General features: G+C 37.9%; 1 protein-coding gene across 1 annotated transcript in view; it reads left to right on the plus strand.

The window, feature by feature from the left end:
* Positions 1-7,765, plus strand: part of LOC113495123 — a 32,954-nt gene extending 25,189 nt beyond the window's left edge. The window contains exons 2-6 of the mRNA XM_026873720.1: positions 699-854; positions 1,144-1,296; positions 1,795-1,934; positions 2,278-2,479; positions 2,789-7,765. Of these exons, the coding sequence (XP_026729521.1) occupies positions 699-854; positions 1,144-1,296; positions 1,795-1,934; positions 2,278-2,479; positions 2,789-2,998 (861 nt within the window). The 3' untranslated portion in view covers positions 2,999-7,765. The remainder of the gene's footprint in view (positions 1-698; positions 855-1,143; positions 1,297-1,794; positions 1,935-2,277; positions 2,480-2,788) is intronic.
* The last annotated feature ends 8,981 nt before the right edge of the window (positions 7,766-16,746 follow it).

Below are 16,746 nucleotides of genomic sequence, written 5' to 3' on the forward strand. Positions count from 1 at the left end.
GAAAAAATTACACCGCAACAAACCGAACACAACTAATCAAAACGTAAACAACACCTAGATACCTTGACATTTCATTTCAAACGACGTATTATACGACTATGTAAAATGTCGTCCAATTCCATATAAATACACGTCGGAAGCGAGCACTTCAATCTGGTTGCTTAAAATAAGAGCGAATGACTTGCCCGTCATTCAGTTAAATGGCAGATTTACTAATGCCTTGTTAAATTTTTGCCGTGGGACACATGACGACATAACAGACCGTTAACTATTAACAATCCATTAGTAAATGACCGATTATGATTTAACAAACAGAGTATGGTGAAACTGGACCTAAGGATTATAATTTAGGATTGCGATTATTTATTGAGTGAGTCTGGGATAATTTTCTCGATTGCAATAATTCAATGTTTTAATTCGCTAAATAAATTTAACATGTCATGTGCGAATAAACAACATAAAGAGTTTCTAACAACATCCAGAAAGTTAAATCAAAATCAGTTTTATTATCAAATCGATTAAAGAAAAAAGTACAAGTTTTTACAAACTCCCAAAATGCACACTCAGAGTCTTAATAACCCGTCAACCCAAAACAACATGTTTATTTGTTAACTTATATTACTGACTGTGTATTTAATTATACGACAATGCAAAAAATACATATGACCAAAAGCTTGATAACTTGTGTTGTGTTCCAGTGCGCGGCAGGGCGCGCGGCGTGGGCGGAGGCGGCGGCGCTGTCGGTGGGGGGCGGCGGCGCGGGCGCAGGCGGCGCGGCGCGGCGCTGCTCCGTGCTCGGCGACCACCCCGGCGCGCGCAAGGGCCAGACCGGCAAATGGCACAGAAACAACCGGGTATACACACTCAACATTCAACCAGAAGCTGGAAACAATGCTACATTGATTTAAAATGAGGAAACGCATAAAAACCTTCAAATGAACTATATTATTAGTTGTTTGAAAAAAACTCTACATGCCGAAATCAGAATCGAAATCGAAGCAAAATTTGGTTTGCTAGCTAAATAAGTAGAGAAATTTAAGTAGGCTATGCTAGTAATCCATAATACGACACATATAGTTTCCGTATACATAAAAACAGAAATATATTTAGAAATAGTGATGTATGAGTGAGGTTGACCTGCAGGTACGAGACGCCTCGTACGGCTCGTCATCGGACTCGGACGGCGAGCTGGACGGCGTGCCTGGAGACACGTGGGGGGTCGCGCGCCTGCTGTACGCGGGGCTCGGCACGCTCGCGCTGGGACTCGTCGTGTACTTCGTCGGCACCGGCGACAAGGTAAAACCACTGAGAGCCCTTTTTCCCATGTTTTCCACACGTTTTCAAACTCTTGTTTGTATGTTTATCGTTTCGGTTGTATTTTTGCAACTCAATTTTGCGGCACTTCCCAATAGCTGGCTAAAATTTTCAGGGAGCTTCAAACCCGATGACAATGCAATTTACAGCTATAAAAACTGTCGAAATTTGATAAAATGTGACATTTAAGAACGTGGACATTTCGATTTTTTTAATCTTTTTTGTGTTTGAATACTGAATAAAATTAATGTCTTCGATACCTCATACACTACTAATTTAATTTTTCACTTGTTCTTTCACCCGTAGCATCGAAAGCAACCCGAAAAAACGGTGACGCTTGGGAAAACCGATATGAGACACTTTTTGACCAAATTTTCATATGACTTCGTTCAAAACGCGAAGAAAAAAATCCGTGTTTGTATTATGTGTCAAACCCAATGAATTTAGAATCTCATGACGTCATTATTCACACATTTCCAGGGTTTCAAGACTCCGGCACTTCGGCTTGTTGGTCCGTCTCTCATTATTGCTGGACTTGCATGCTGTGTGCTGCGAATCTTCTTCTGCATATTTGCGAAACCTTGCTGTCGACGTCGAACCAACTACAAGGAGAACAGAAGGTGAGTTGGTGAGAGGAGACAAAAATGCTGGCAGATTCCATTATTTTAGATGGAATATTAATTCAATGTAAACAAATCTAAACCCCATAGTGTTTTAGCGGAGCTCTTGTTGGCCACAAGAGCTCCTTCCATCTCTAGCATCAGATCAGCTCTATCATAGATCGTCACGCTGTATTATTATGTTGTCATAATTTCAGAAACCGGAAGCCTGGAGGCTTTTTTTTTATAAGTCCGGTGAAGCAATCAAAGCCTGCGCACATGCACATAAAAACAAAAGAAAGATGTATGCATGAGCCACTAGAAAGGTGTTGTAAGACTTTAAACACGTTAGTTCTGATTTTAGACTGTCTGGTTGCGTGGAGGGCGAGGAAATGCCGCTGGCAGGCAGCGCGGCGGCGGGGTGTGCGCGCGCCGGGCCCGCGCAGTGCTCGCCCGCGCGCCGCCTCGACGCCTCCTCTTGCGACGTGTCCTCGCTGTCCAGCGGCGAGGAGGACGAGCGGCTGCGGCGGTATCGCACCGCCTCGCTACATCCCCCTGTACACCAGGTAACAATAGGCTTTCGAAACTCATCATTCCTCAGATAAAGTCGTATGACGGAACTCGTTTTGAGACCCCCGTTTTAAAATCTCGGTGGCTCATTTGCCTCAATATAACCAGGGAAGTTTTGCTCCAAGAGCAACGTATTTATTAACGTTGGCCGAGGCTGCACGTACTCAAGATCAAATAGCGGGCAGCTGTCACCGAGGACAACCCTGTTGTTTTCCCAACCTTCACTATTACGCGACCGAGGACACAATGACACCTATTAGTACCAAAAGACTAGAACGTTTACTAAAGTCTAGTTAAAATGTTAGGTCACCGCCCATCACGGCACCAGTGCGGGCGGCAGCGCGCAGCAGAGCTCGCTGTCGGTGGCGCCGGCCAGCCCGGGCGCGGCGCCCAGCCCGCCGGGCCTGCACAGCGTGGCGCCCGCTCCCGCGCGCCGCCCTCCCCCCCGCAACGTCTCCTTCGCCGGAGGACCCGACGGCGAACTCGTGCTCAGCCCCGCACAGCTGCGCTCCTAACCCTTAAGCAATAAAGGTTGTCGCAATACCCTATTTTATACCCAAATACTGTCCGGACGATGTGACTATATCGAGACGAACCGGCTCGGTTATGTGATAGCGTGAGACTTTGACAGTTTTAAACGTTTTTAAGTGAATTTTCTATTCGATAAGCTACGAGGTCGTTGATTATTTGCACGTTTGGATATATTCTCGCAAGCTCCTATCGATACTCGTCAATAATTTTAAGTATAATTTGCTAAGACTAACTTGACTGTTTGGGATTGCCTCCTATTTATGTATGTCACGTGTAACAAAATGGCTGGCGACAATTAGTACTCAAAAAACATTTTTTTATTGAAATAGTTGCTGAATTTTATAAGAGTTATTACTATGTTGCAATATAAACAACTGGCCCAAGAAAGTAATGTAAGCCGAGTAATGTCGTGCGGTCAGTTTTGTTACTCGTCACCCCTCTAAGTTCAGTTTCTGTGGCAAAGTGCTTAGACTGCATGTTCATTAAGCAACGAGTGTGTAAGGGGCTGTCAGACTTAGCGCAGACTGGGTTTTCCTAAAGACTACCACCATTCGAACACCAGTCTGTCAGCACCTTTACTATTTTTACCGTAGTACTCGTATCATATAACTTTAAGCGTTAATTCTAACTTTGTAGCTATTTAATACTGAATGTGCTAGATCCATCCATCTTGAAACCGACTAGTAGATACCACGCTGCACGAGGTGTGGCTTTGACCACCAAATTTTAAATTTAAATATTCAAATGTCATAGGGGTAGCCTTTAATGGCGCTTAAAAAATCTTCATTTTCCTAAAACTATTGTACTTTCTACTTTTTCGTTAGTTTGGTCATCGGTTGGCAAACAAGTATACAGAACCATCAGCTCCGCCATTGTTCGCTAGTTCAAACTCTCGATTGTACTCGATTTGTGTATGGCCAGTCCTAATTCCTTAACAAGATTCCTATAATTTATTCGACAGCTATAAATATTTACACATATTTTTAAAGAGATTAGGAAGGTTTATAATACTAAATATGTTCCTAAAATGTACGAACGTTAGGTGAAGGCCAAATGTTGGCCGAGTATCCATCGCGGAATGAAAACAATACGTGATAGTCCATCCAGATTTATGTAAGACGTTGTTAGAGCGACCGTGGAAACGTAGCATCCGAGACCACACCTCGTAGCGGTATGGAACTAAATAGTGAATATTATAAACATAATTGTTTTAAAACTGCCTACAACTAGATGCGAATTTATACTTAAATATATAAAATTCATAAAAATAGATTTATAACTGACAATAATGATTGTTAACTGATGTATAAAATGTTATGGCGTATGTGCGTTGATTTTATTTTGATTATGTCCAACAAATCGTGAGTAGTTCAAGCGCCGAGTACCCACGTTACGTGCAACGCGTTGCTGCCGCAACGGGTACCGCAACACGTTCGCAGACACGACTGCGGTACGCACTGACGCATGTACCTTACTTTGCGGCTTAATTAAGCAATTAATTTTTATAAAGTAATAAAATAACTTGGCGTGTGAACTACGTAGGCACCAAAGGATATAATAATATAGTTAGCTAATTACATAAAGGTTGGTGTATAGCGAGTGATACTGTCTAACAGTAATGTTTTTATGTGTAAGTTACTACGGTAAATTAAACAATACATACATGTGTGTTACGCGTGCATTGTATATGGCACAATATAGTAAATACTGTTTATAAATATATAATATATTTTAGAAATATTTGCACCTTTAGTAGTGAAATATTAAAATGTATATCGCAGATTTTAGCTAGAATATTGTGGATGACACTAAAACGAGTGTCACAGAACATATTTTGAAAATTGAGTTTCTGTAGACGAAACAGAAATTATTCTAAAGGTTTTTGATTAGTTTTTGTCAATTATATATTTGTAATCAAATTAAAGTGTAGTTACTTTGAATTGTTTAAATCTAAGGAGGGTCAATTACTTACTGATTATGTTTGTGATAAGGTTAGCTTTGTTTTACTTGCTATCAGTAACGAGCACCTCACGTCCTAATACTTAGATATCTCCATTTGATTATACTGTCATCGAACTGTTGATAGCTTCAAGCCTCCATTGCTTAATTCAAGATCTTTAATATAAATGATTTCCTTCATATGTTTGCTGATATCCATATTTGTTTAAAACGAAATTTATTTATTACTTAATAAATATTAAAAATCCACAACCTGTTGTCCGATTTACTACGAATGAATTAGGCGAGCGCAAAAGACGCACGTTAAAAATATGAGCATTGATAAATATTTGCCTGTATTAAATTTCAAATAATTAATGTTTTAACATCAAAATAATAAATCATAGACGTACATAAATAGATGTTAAGAAAAATATGAGCTTCGTTTAGACTAACTGGCTTGTGTAACAAAGTGTTGTGTACATTATCGAAATAGATGGCCATTATAAACAATGTCACTTGCATCGTCATACTAACTCGTAGTAAGTTTTCTCGGTTAATTTAATATCACCTGAACATGGTTTTGCTTCACTTTTGATTAATACGATCTAAGCGCACATAAAACTGGTGACAGGGTTAATTTATTTTTGTCTACCAGCAGACGAGTTTTCATTTACTTGTTAGAAATTACATCACTTCTATTTTACGAAAGGGAATTCGTCTGCTCATTTACGTATATAAAATTATATAGATCGTTTTATAGGAAGAACTGTAATATCGTCATATGAAATCTTCGATTCACCGTTCGTACTGAAGACACCAATGTTTAAAGTTAAGAACTTAATTTTCATTTTAATAAGGTCATGTAAATAAGCAATATAAAGGTCGACTTAGTGCGTTTACGTTATTGTAAGCGCGAGGCTATACATCAATAGAAATTATGTTCCTTTAGATGTAACTATAAAATAATCATTTGCGCCAATCGCTGTACACCAAATTTTCGTTCAACTTTGTGAAATAACTGATGTTTCGTGAGTACCAACCCAAGCAATCGCTGCCGAAGCAGGAGCTCTACTAGTGTTGAATGATGTTGTCGTGAAAACGGTGTGAAGGGCCGGGTCACCGACAAAGCTGCAATAAGCAGGCGCACACAAAACTAGAACAAATGCGAGACCCCGGTACAAATAAGAAGTGTTTCACATGGTTGACATGTTTTAGTATATGTACGTGCTTCCATATAAACTTGCAATAAACTGCTTCATATTTTCAGATGTGAATGGCGATGTTTTAGGTTTACTAAATGAGCTGATTGCTTATGTTCCAGGGCCTAATTCTAAATGCGTCGTAATGCCAGTCTGTACATTCCTTTAAGATTAAAATGCGTGTTCAGATTTTAATATTATAATGTAAACATGACTGCCACATTTCACTTGTTCCTCGCATCAAATAATAGTAATCATAATGGAACCAGTTGTTTCAAAGGTTTTGTAAATATACGTACCTGCTTCAAGGTGTACTAACCAAACGTGAGAAGCAATTAATTATGAGTGACCGCTGTCGTCCTTCGTACTTGCATTTGTTTTCATTCGAGACTTCATCAAATGTGTGTTAGATTTTGAGATATAATAAATCATCTGTCTTCTATATTCTAAAAAATGTTCACTTATCAATACCTAGACATATTAAATATTTACTTTAATTTATGTTATGTGGGTGTTTTAAACAAGATAAATCGCTGTTACCATTTGAATAACAATTTGACTATCTCCTTTAAAATCTGTGTTAGATACTCTCGCTTATAACTTGCTAAATTGTGATTATTTTGCGACGGCTAAACAAAACAGAATGCTATAAATGATGTGCTGTGTTACTAACTTTATGTAGTGTAATAAAAACTACTTTGATTTATGCAATTATTGTTATAATAATTTATTTAAGGTGTAGATTAACATTTCCTAAGAATCTTTTTGTTTTCTGCTCTACTTAAGTTTGGGTATTAGGAAATCTTAGCGTTGAACGAATGCATGGAACAAGTATAAGTCACGTGACATATTGAAAAATAAGTCGCATTCATATATTTCAGTTATTCGTTCATCGTCAATGCTAGAACAAACGTCGCTTATTTAGGAGTTGTAATAAATGTTATACAAACGCAATGTTGTAAAAATATTATGGTGGTATATATTGGTCTTGATTTGTTTATGTGAGAATGCAGTCAGGTCCTAAGTAAGTAAAGCTGTGAAATCTTCGACACTATTCCCTTCGAAATTTTTCAATATTCCAGGCCGGGCCTTCCGCTGCTTCTTAAAGTAAGTCTGTCGCCCTTGTAGAAGTGAGACGGTACTCTGCGCCGTGTGTCGCGTTGTCTGACTCCCACAACAGCCAGGTTTACTTTGTAAGTCAGTGGCTGGCCATCTGCTTGCGAATTCTACTGTTTCCTAACATAGGAAAGTAATTGGGGTGTAAAACACAAAGGATAGAACTGTGATTTAATGTTATTGTTAAAAGGAATTGGATGTCATGTCGTACTTAATGAATGGTAATGTTTACTTCCAAAGGATTTTGAAATAAATATGAAATAGCTCAAGGATAACCGTAAAGTGAATATTATAGACTTTTTGTAAAGAATAATTGTTTTATGAACTTGGCTCCGACTCGCTCCGGTGTGTCTAGATTGTCTTTTTTTATTGTAAATAATTTGTGACATAACCGGTATTGTTCATCATCGATTTGTATTATTTATAGGCATTGGTGCATATCATGTGTATAGAGCAGATGATTAATCAAATAAATTAGAACAAAAATATAGTTGACGCTGATGTTTTATTTTTTAATAATTAATTATTACAATGTCAACCAGGAATTGCAGGTAGAAAATATTGTGAATTTAATTTGGTAAGTTTTTTTAGTTGATACTGAAATTAATAAAAAAACTTTATATATCTACAATTTAAATTTGGTTTAGCTTCCCGTTCAAGAATTTTAAGGATTCCAAATGAAACTAAATAATTGAGAATATTTTGATGAATTTAATGTCTCTTGAAAATCATTGAAACATTACAAAAAGCTTACAAACTAATTATTCCTAATTATGGGTACGCGTTGAGTTGCTCCTAATAAGAGTGAAGGCGCTGGGCTCGAATACTTGGTTTTGTCAATGCTCGAAAACTATCTGAAATTGCAGTCAGGGTTTTCTTTTTCATTGCTTGGAAGGTAAAACATCAAATGACCATATTTGAAAGCAAGACCGCGCGCGGCGGTTTCAAATCAAAATTCCAATCTTTCTTCAACCTTGTTTGAAAAATTGAAAAAGACCGGATAGGGAACATTTACAAATTGGTTAGAATTATATTCCATATGTGTAGAGGAGCTCGTGGCTAAATAACTGCATATGTTGATCGATCACAGGTACAGGAAAGCTATGCTTGACACGGTCGTTCCGTGAGTCAGAAGTTAGAAAGTGTGACAAGGTGTATGCCCAGGTAACTGGGTTGAGAAAGTGAGCTGTATGCGGGTGGGCTGAAAGACGACCCGACCATACTTGGGAAATGGATGACAGATGGTTCCATTCAGAAATTGGGAACTACGGCTCGTAAATCCAACGGCGGGGCGGGTGACGGTGGAGCCGGACCGCCCACATCTCCAACTGTGGGTAGAGAGGCGATACGATGTTTTAACGTACCTTTTCACACAGGTACTGACCGGACACGGTGACCGTCTGCGGGTGTGACCCACTGTGGTGGGCCGCCTACGTTGCTATGGATATGGTCAAAATATGAGCCGAGGAGGCCTCGACACAACTCGAGAAAGTGACCCGCCGGCCCACACTACTGGCCGGTGGAAGTCCTCAGTTGGTGTATGAAGGATTGCAACGCAATGAAATACACCGAAACAAAAATGCGGTTGAGGTAGCACGGCGGTTTATGCAGATATATAATCCGGAGTAGTAAACGTTCTCTTCTTTGTTTTTGGCCTCGTCGTTCTCGGTGTCGTTGTTGTTGTTGTCGTTGTTGTTGTTGTCGTTGTTGTCGTTGTCGTAGTAGTCGTTGTCGTCGAGGTAGTGTCTGGTCTTTGGTCTTCTTCTCTAATGAAAAAAAATTGTAAGTGATAGAAGTACTTTCTGTAATCGGTAAATAATAATACACCCTCATTTCCCTTTTTGACTCCAAAACTTCCGACCCCCACTAAACGCTCATTAAAGAATAGTCCAGCGCCGGAAGAGACTCCAACAAAATGTTCCACATTTAACACACAGATAAAGTTCCCCCAAATCAATGGGACCCATTCACTACACTCTGTATACACTTCTTCGAATTCATATTCTGCAAGTTCTAGCTCAAAGTTTTGTCTTACGTGACGCTTGTCAATGAAACCAAAACCAACGTAAGAAAACCTCCCAGATGAGTCAAATGTCGCATTTGGGTCCATAGCAGGACAATCGATTGGAGTGCGAGGGCCTTTAAATAGTTTAATATTTTGGTTAGGTGAAATCAGTACTATGTCATGATGCGGTGCGTGACGTTTATCATAACCGAATGTCTTCCAATGACCTCCCGTAATTCTTTTCGCTTGGTCTTTAGTTACGCTGTAAACGGAGCGAACTTTTTGACGGTTGAATGCCCCGTCAATAGTGTGTATCTTGATTCTATGGAATTCGTTTATTCTTTCTATTGGGTTTGCAGAAGTAATTATTAAATTTTCGTCTAGAATCGTACCCATGGAAACTGGTTTACCATCTACAGATATTCCCACTATGCAGTCGTATTTGTCATTGTTCTCCAGCCAGCTGTATTCCACAAATGTTTCACCACAACAGCTACTCATTATGAGAATGATTATGTAATTTCGTAACCTGAAAATAAATAAAATTGTAGGTGCATTAATTAAAACCCAATCGAGCTGTTGTACACAGAGGTTCCTACTATGCTTACTACCGACGCACAGATGAGTCAAAATAATTGCATGTCGTACTTTGTCAACATTAAAATTAAGATAACAACCCTACTAAAAATCTGATTACGATTGACACTATTTAAAATCGAGGGATTCTATCAAAATCAATTAAACTACTTACATGACAGTGAAACTGGCTTTCATTATCTACTCGCGCGCCTGGTATCGTTTTCGTACACGTTATGTCTGACCTGCCTTCGTCGTATGACTGCAGCTGCTGCAAACGCTTAGCTGAAATAGTGTAGTTGTTTGTATTTAAAAACAAAATCTGTTACCTGCTTCGAAACACAACAAATATTAAATGATAAACAATCAAATAACAGGTGAAGTATTGTTGTATCATTTTACAAGCATAATAAACTATGTTTGTATTTATTTTATGGAATTTAAAGGGATACAATTGATAATATTGCTCAATACCATCTCGGTTCCAAACATTTGCTTTACAAGTTGAAACCTTACAATTATCAACCAGGTACTTTTCTGATAACCGTCTACAGATGTAAAAAAAGAAAAACATCAAAAAAAAACGGTTCAGTTGTAGTAGCAGTAAAAATATGAAACATGAATGGAAATGAACATTTAACGTATCGAATAATATCTATCAATAGCCCGAATTAGCTTTATCCCCATAAATTATTATTATACAAATTACAATAGTTTTGTAGCTACCTTGGGCCGTCCATATCTGTTCTTATAATAATATAGGACGAAAATATATGCCCCCTGGTAGATACCCCATCACATTTCAAAGTTTTCAACAAGGCCTATGCATGTTGGACCTGTGACAAAAAAGGACCGGGTTTCTTCAAATGAAGTTAACCCGTATAGGAAAAGAAGTACAAATACTCATAAACTAACTAAAAATCTACACAAATACATGTCATAATATATTCGATAACGACGTTCTAATTATAATATAGGGACCACCGCAGTGATAATTATTATAGAGAAAATGACTGATGGATATTTAAATTATAATTCTATCACATAATAAGATTAGATATAGACTCAGCAAGGCAAGCTATCCTAAATTTTCAAATACCATTATCACTAAATATTATATGACTACTAAGCTAAACAGTTTATTGTATCACTTCTAGAATTTTTTCCGTATCTAAGTAATAGAAAGTCTGTAGATATTGTTACCATTATATTACACTTATTTATTTAAGACACTATTTAAGCTTACACTACATTCCTTGAGCAATCTGTTATAAATATAAATAAGGTCTTAGAAAAAATATAAAGTATGTTAGTAAAAACATTTTTCCTCTGAGGGTTAGTGCTAACGAAATCCTTTCTTCTCTTGCCGGTACCGGTACCGGGCCAATATAAGGTTTACTGGATTAGTATATTTAGAGTAAATAACGCACTGTGAGTACTTTGCATTCAATGTGCAACTGGCGTGTAGGAAACCTTAAAGGACGAATGGTGGTGACGTTCAGATTTGCTCTTTGAACACGTTCTAGAGGCAAGAGATAGGTTTAAGAGGCACCAACCCATGAGTTAATACAGTAGGTAAGAATGAAATGTCTGAAATGTTGCTTAAGTGTTTAAAGACAAAGATTAATTTATGTATTCTGGTGCATAGTCAGTCATGTGTACACACCTGTTTTGACACTTAGATATTAATTATGATCAGTTTTTACAAATGTAGGGCAATCGCTTGCGGTGTCAGCGGACGTACTCGTATGACAGTGCCGTTCTAAAACGGTAGGTCCACCAGCAGTGGGAAGAGCTCAACGAATGATGTTTAATAGGTATATGCATGACGCGGTATACGCCACGCGCTACTGCTTTATCGATTTGTTTTATGTGAATTTAATGTTAGGAGATTATTATAAATCCAATTACACCATTTTCGGTTTTTTTATTTGACCACAAAGTAAAAATATTTTGGGTATTTTGATAGATCCATTCTTTGATTTTCCTGTGAACACAAGTCATCTGTCACAGTCACAAGCTGTGATCACCATATGACATAATAAGTCAATTTTGCATGGACAAGCTGCACAGGTAATTGATGTTAACTTGGAATAAAGTAGGACCCAATATAGTACCCTGAGGAATTCCGTAACTACTGTTTTTAGTTCTGAATTACCACACTGAAAATTTTTACACACTGCTGGGATTTTTTCAGATACCTAAGTCGATAATATGGTTGGCTGTACTTCTTATTTACCAATTTTTTCAAGTTTCTAGAATAATAGAAAGCAAGCAATGGTATCAAATGCCTTGGCAAGGTCTAAAAGAATATCGCAATTGTGTACATGCTTCTATAGACTTCATAGGGTTTAGCGTATATAATTAGTAAGCTGATTTGCACCGCGGACTACCTGCAGAAATGTTGCTCCTTCAGAATGTAATCCATCCAAGAGGTTGTCTGTAAAAGATCGCTTTTGGCCATAAGACCTCCCATTTTGGCACTATGTAACTATTTATTTGTATCCAATCTTGTACTTATGTGGTGTGCAATAAATAATATTATCTTCTATCTTCTACCTAGGAAATTTATTATTATCTAGGCACCGCTTGGTTAGTTGATATAAAGCCAAATTGACTATCCGAAAACAAAATATTGCCCTCAAGATATTTAATTAGCCTAACGATAATCATTTTCTTCCAAATCTTTGAAAAGTCTTATAGTAATGCAATACAAAGCAAAAATCAATTGATTCGATTTTGATTGTTACTTTTAACAACTTTACATGTGAGCTTACTATTCTTTCCGGCTTTTTGTCTTCGAAATTTGTCGTTTTGATGTACAGATGATTAGATGACTGCTATGACCCTTATGGTATCAAGACAATATTTTTTGTTTTGGATGTCTAATCCTGGCCTTATCTTATACTGTACTGACCGATTTTCACAGGGGGGGCTAGTTTCGCAGGATACCAGCAGCGATATTTATTTATAAAACGCACACATCCTTCGAAAAGCCGATGCGTGCCTTTGGATCGAACTCAAGACCTTTGATTTGACAGTCCTGTGGTTTTACCAATAGCCACTAGGCATGAATTTGATGAATTTTACATTTTTTGTTTTGATCCCGACATGTTTATTTGAATTCATAGTAAGTTATTTCATAGTAGGTACCTAATGTTTACAATGCAATCCAGAAGACACCAAATAAATATTTTTAAACCTTGAGATATAATTAAAAGAATGTGTCGGAAGAAAAAAATTAACAGGAGCATAATATATCCAAAACATCGAAGAATAGCAGCAAGTTCGCTCCTTGGGCGATTTCTTATAATTACATCGTGTCCTATTAATTGCAGACTATAAATTAAATTGAAGATACATAGAGCATATAGCTTCCATGTTGGAAAATAAAGTCAAACACTTTTAGTAAACTGCATAGTAAACTCCTTGTTTCGGAAGGCACGTTAAATTGTGGGTCCCGGCTGTTATTCATACATCTTTGACAGTCGTTACAGCTAGTAAGAAGCTTGAAAGTCTGACAACCAGTCTAACCTAGGGTACCGTATTGCCCAGGTAACTGGTTTGAGGAGGTCAGAGAGGCAGTCGCTCCTTGCAAAACACTGATACTTAGCTGAATCCGGTTAGACTGGAAGCCTACCCCAACAAAGTTGGGAAAAGGCTAGGCCGATGACTTGCATTAAACTGCCTCGACACAAATATTTTGTAAGTATGTACATCCCTACTTATATTATAAATGGGAAAATAACTCTGTTTGTCTGTCTGATACGCTTTCCCGCAACATCTCCACCGATTTTGATGAAATTTGGCACAGACCATCTTTAGACCCTGAGAAACAATATAGACTACTGCTTTTCATTGCAAAAAAAGGGGAATTTTATTGGGAAAAAGGGGAAGGTGAAGAGGTTGAAATAGAAGTTGAAAGTTTGTATGGGATTTCTTAATTTTAAAAGATAAAGCCATGAAACTTTATATTAAAGCACTTGATAAGAAATAATTCAACATTTGTTCTATCGTTTTTGAAATTTCGACCTGTTTGGGGATTAAACAGGGGTTGAAAGTTTATATGAAGTTCGTCATTTTTGAAGATAAAAAATTACATGGTGTATTTAGGCACTAAATGAGAAACAACAAATCGTTAGCATTTTGAAATTTTTGCCAGTGTGTGGGTGAAATAAGGGTTGAAAGTTTGCATGGGTGTTCGTCAGTTTATTCTTGAAGATAAAAGCATGAAACTTGGTACGTAGGTATGTCTCTAAGGATATGCAGAGGGTTTCCCACATTTTAACAAATAATAACAAAACAGTAAACGTTGCGTTGGGTACAAACGTGTTTTTGAATTAGTTCATTTTAAAATATTTTTGTACACAACGTGACCCTGACCCCTGTAAGTGTCTTTTAAACATAAGGGACCAATAAATTTTCTTACAGATATCTTTCTTTTTTTTAATATACCTTCTCTCTTTTAACCAAATGCTATACCCAAATCTATACCGTTCTCTGTAATCCATAATATTCGACTTAAAAGTGCGCAGACGAAGTCGCGGGCACCAGCTAGTAATATATTATATATATCATAACATAGTTTATAGTGCACCTAATTCGGGTACCTATATCCTGAATCCGCGTCACTCACTTTTTAAAGATATTTCGTGATAATGTCACGAGAGGGTCGTCATTCGCGCCGCAGACACAGCCCACTGGATCCAGCACCGCACAGCACTGCAACACATTACTCGTTCCGCTGACTCAATAGTTGTAAATTAACTCGTTCTCCGATTTGAATGTTTGAAGGAACCTTAGACTTCGCATGGCTTTGACTAGATTTCATTACTTTTGGAGAGTCTAGTCTTATCCAGATTTTTCCTTTAATTTTATTTATCAAATTTTATTTATATGCTTATTAAAAGCGGAGAGAAGGCATCAATAATGGGACGCTATAGGCTAGATTAAGTTTGGAGATGTGATCCTCTATGCTGGATTTTTGCATCGACAGTCGATTTTTTTATGTACCAGTAGCCTTGAGAATTAAGATATTCGAACACACGGCCGACAATGTACTCCTTAGTCCTAGAGGCATCAGCCACTCGACAACCAAGACGTTTTTTACTATTTTAAAATATAGGTACTCAGTCGTCTTTTGATGAGAGTTTCAACCAATCTAGTAGCCAAGTCATTGACCGCTCGAGATGCAAGGTCAACGACATTAGCCGGTTGTTACAGATTTTAACGATCTTTGGATTCAAAATGTTTTCTTGAAAATTTTTTTCTGAGGTGAAACTCTAACGACTTCAACCCACGCCGAGGGCACGGCGAGGGGATATGTCGGACTCCCATCGCCTAAAAACACCCCAAGCCCCTTCAACTGCCTGAGCCAGAGCCGCGAACGGTCGCGCATGCTCAGTGCGAGTCTGGCCGGCCGATGTCCTGGTTGGACATCCACATTGTTGCCAACCCCTCATTCCTCGTAAGAGCGGACGTGCAGGATGACACGTCCGTCTCCTTCTTGGTCTGTTGGCTGGTCGGATGGCAGGGTGCCCTCCCTGCCATCTGCTGGCCCGACCTTTGGTAGGACGGTAGTCGCAGGTCGTTATGTCTCACAGAGCGCTCTCGTCTTTTGGCTTTCGCGCGGAGAAGAGGAAGGTTTATTACACATAACATGGAATAAAATAACTTAATTTCTGAGAATAATTTTATTGTATTATGCAATGACACAGGTGAGTTGAATACAGCTTTGCTGTAATGCCCTCGATAGATCAAGCTTCTTTATATGTTCATGCAAATTTGAACGAAACATATTTTGATAATTGTTGATAGAAATATATTTTTATTGCTAACCTCTCGTTATGAAAAGCGTAATGATGAGTAAAAAGTATGCTGTTCGGACATCTCGTTCATATGCTCAGAAAATTGCATCAAAACTGTACCAGTACTTTCCGAGATCTTTCTGAATATACATATAGACAAACAGACAAAACAATAACTTCCTTGGCTTTGAAATCGTTTGGAGATGACGCGGCGATTATTTTTGAAACGAAATATTCAATGTACAGTTTTCACTTTTCTATGATTTCATTATATGTATTAGAGATGGACCGAGTAATTACACGGTACTCGGCGGGATTTTTAATACTCGTACTCGGCCGTTTTAATACTCGGAATATACTTTATTTAAACAAGCAATGTGTTTACATTTAAGTGTACGTAATTAAAACAACAGCGTTCATCAAAAAGGCTTTATCACTAATTTAGGAAATCTTTGACGATGTCAGATATCCAAATCAATATTATTATAGAAAAAGAGACGTTCACGTTTACGTAAAATTGATATTTGATTGAACCAAGTTATTCGGCCGAGTGTTCGGTGATAAAAAGGTGAGCCTAGTAAAACTGGGTGCCTACTCATATATGTATAGATATTTTGTGACATAACCGGTTTTGTTCATAATCGTTTGGTTTTCTTTATAGGCATTGGTGCATATAATTTACCTATAATAATTTTGGCATTTAAAGTGAGGGTTCGTAAACTGTTACTGGAAAGTCTAGCTGAGTTGTCCCTACAACCTTCATCTTCCTAATTCTTAAATTTAAGTATGTGTATACACGGTGATTTTTAGTCGTCTTACAAAAGGAGCCCAGTTCATGTATCCGACGTAAAATACCTCTAGGCGCGATTATTATTTTTTTTATCAGCAACTAAGATAATAAGTACGAAGAACAATTAAACAAGAGAAATCTGAAAATACTCGTAAAAATGATCAAAACGCCGCCGCCCGCGCCCCTCACCATTGTTACAAGGCTCGGAACGCTCTCGCAACATAGCTGTATTTCTAAAAAACTACGAATTGCATCATAATATTGAATAAAAATTGCATTTTAAATTTATTCAAATCTC

The sequence above is a fragment of the Trichoplusia ni genome, chromosome 6 (genome assembly GCF_003590095.1).
Source record: "Trichoplusia ni isolate ovarian cell line Hi5 chromosome 6, tn1, whole genome shotgun sequence".
Lineage (NCBI taxonomy): Eukaryota > Metazoa > Arthropoda > Insecta > Lepidoptera > Noctuidae > Trichoplusia > Trichoplusia ni.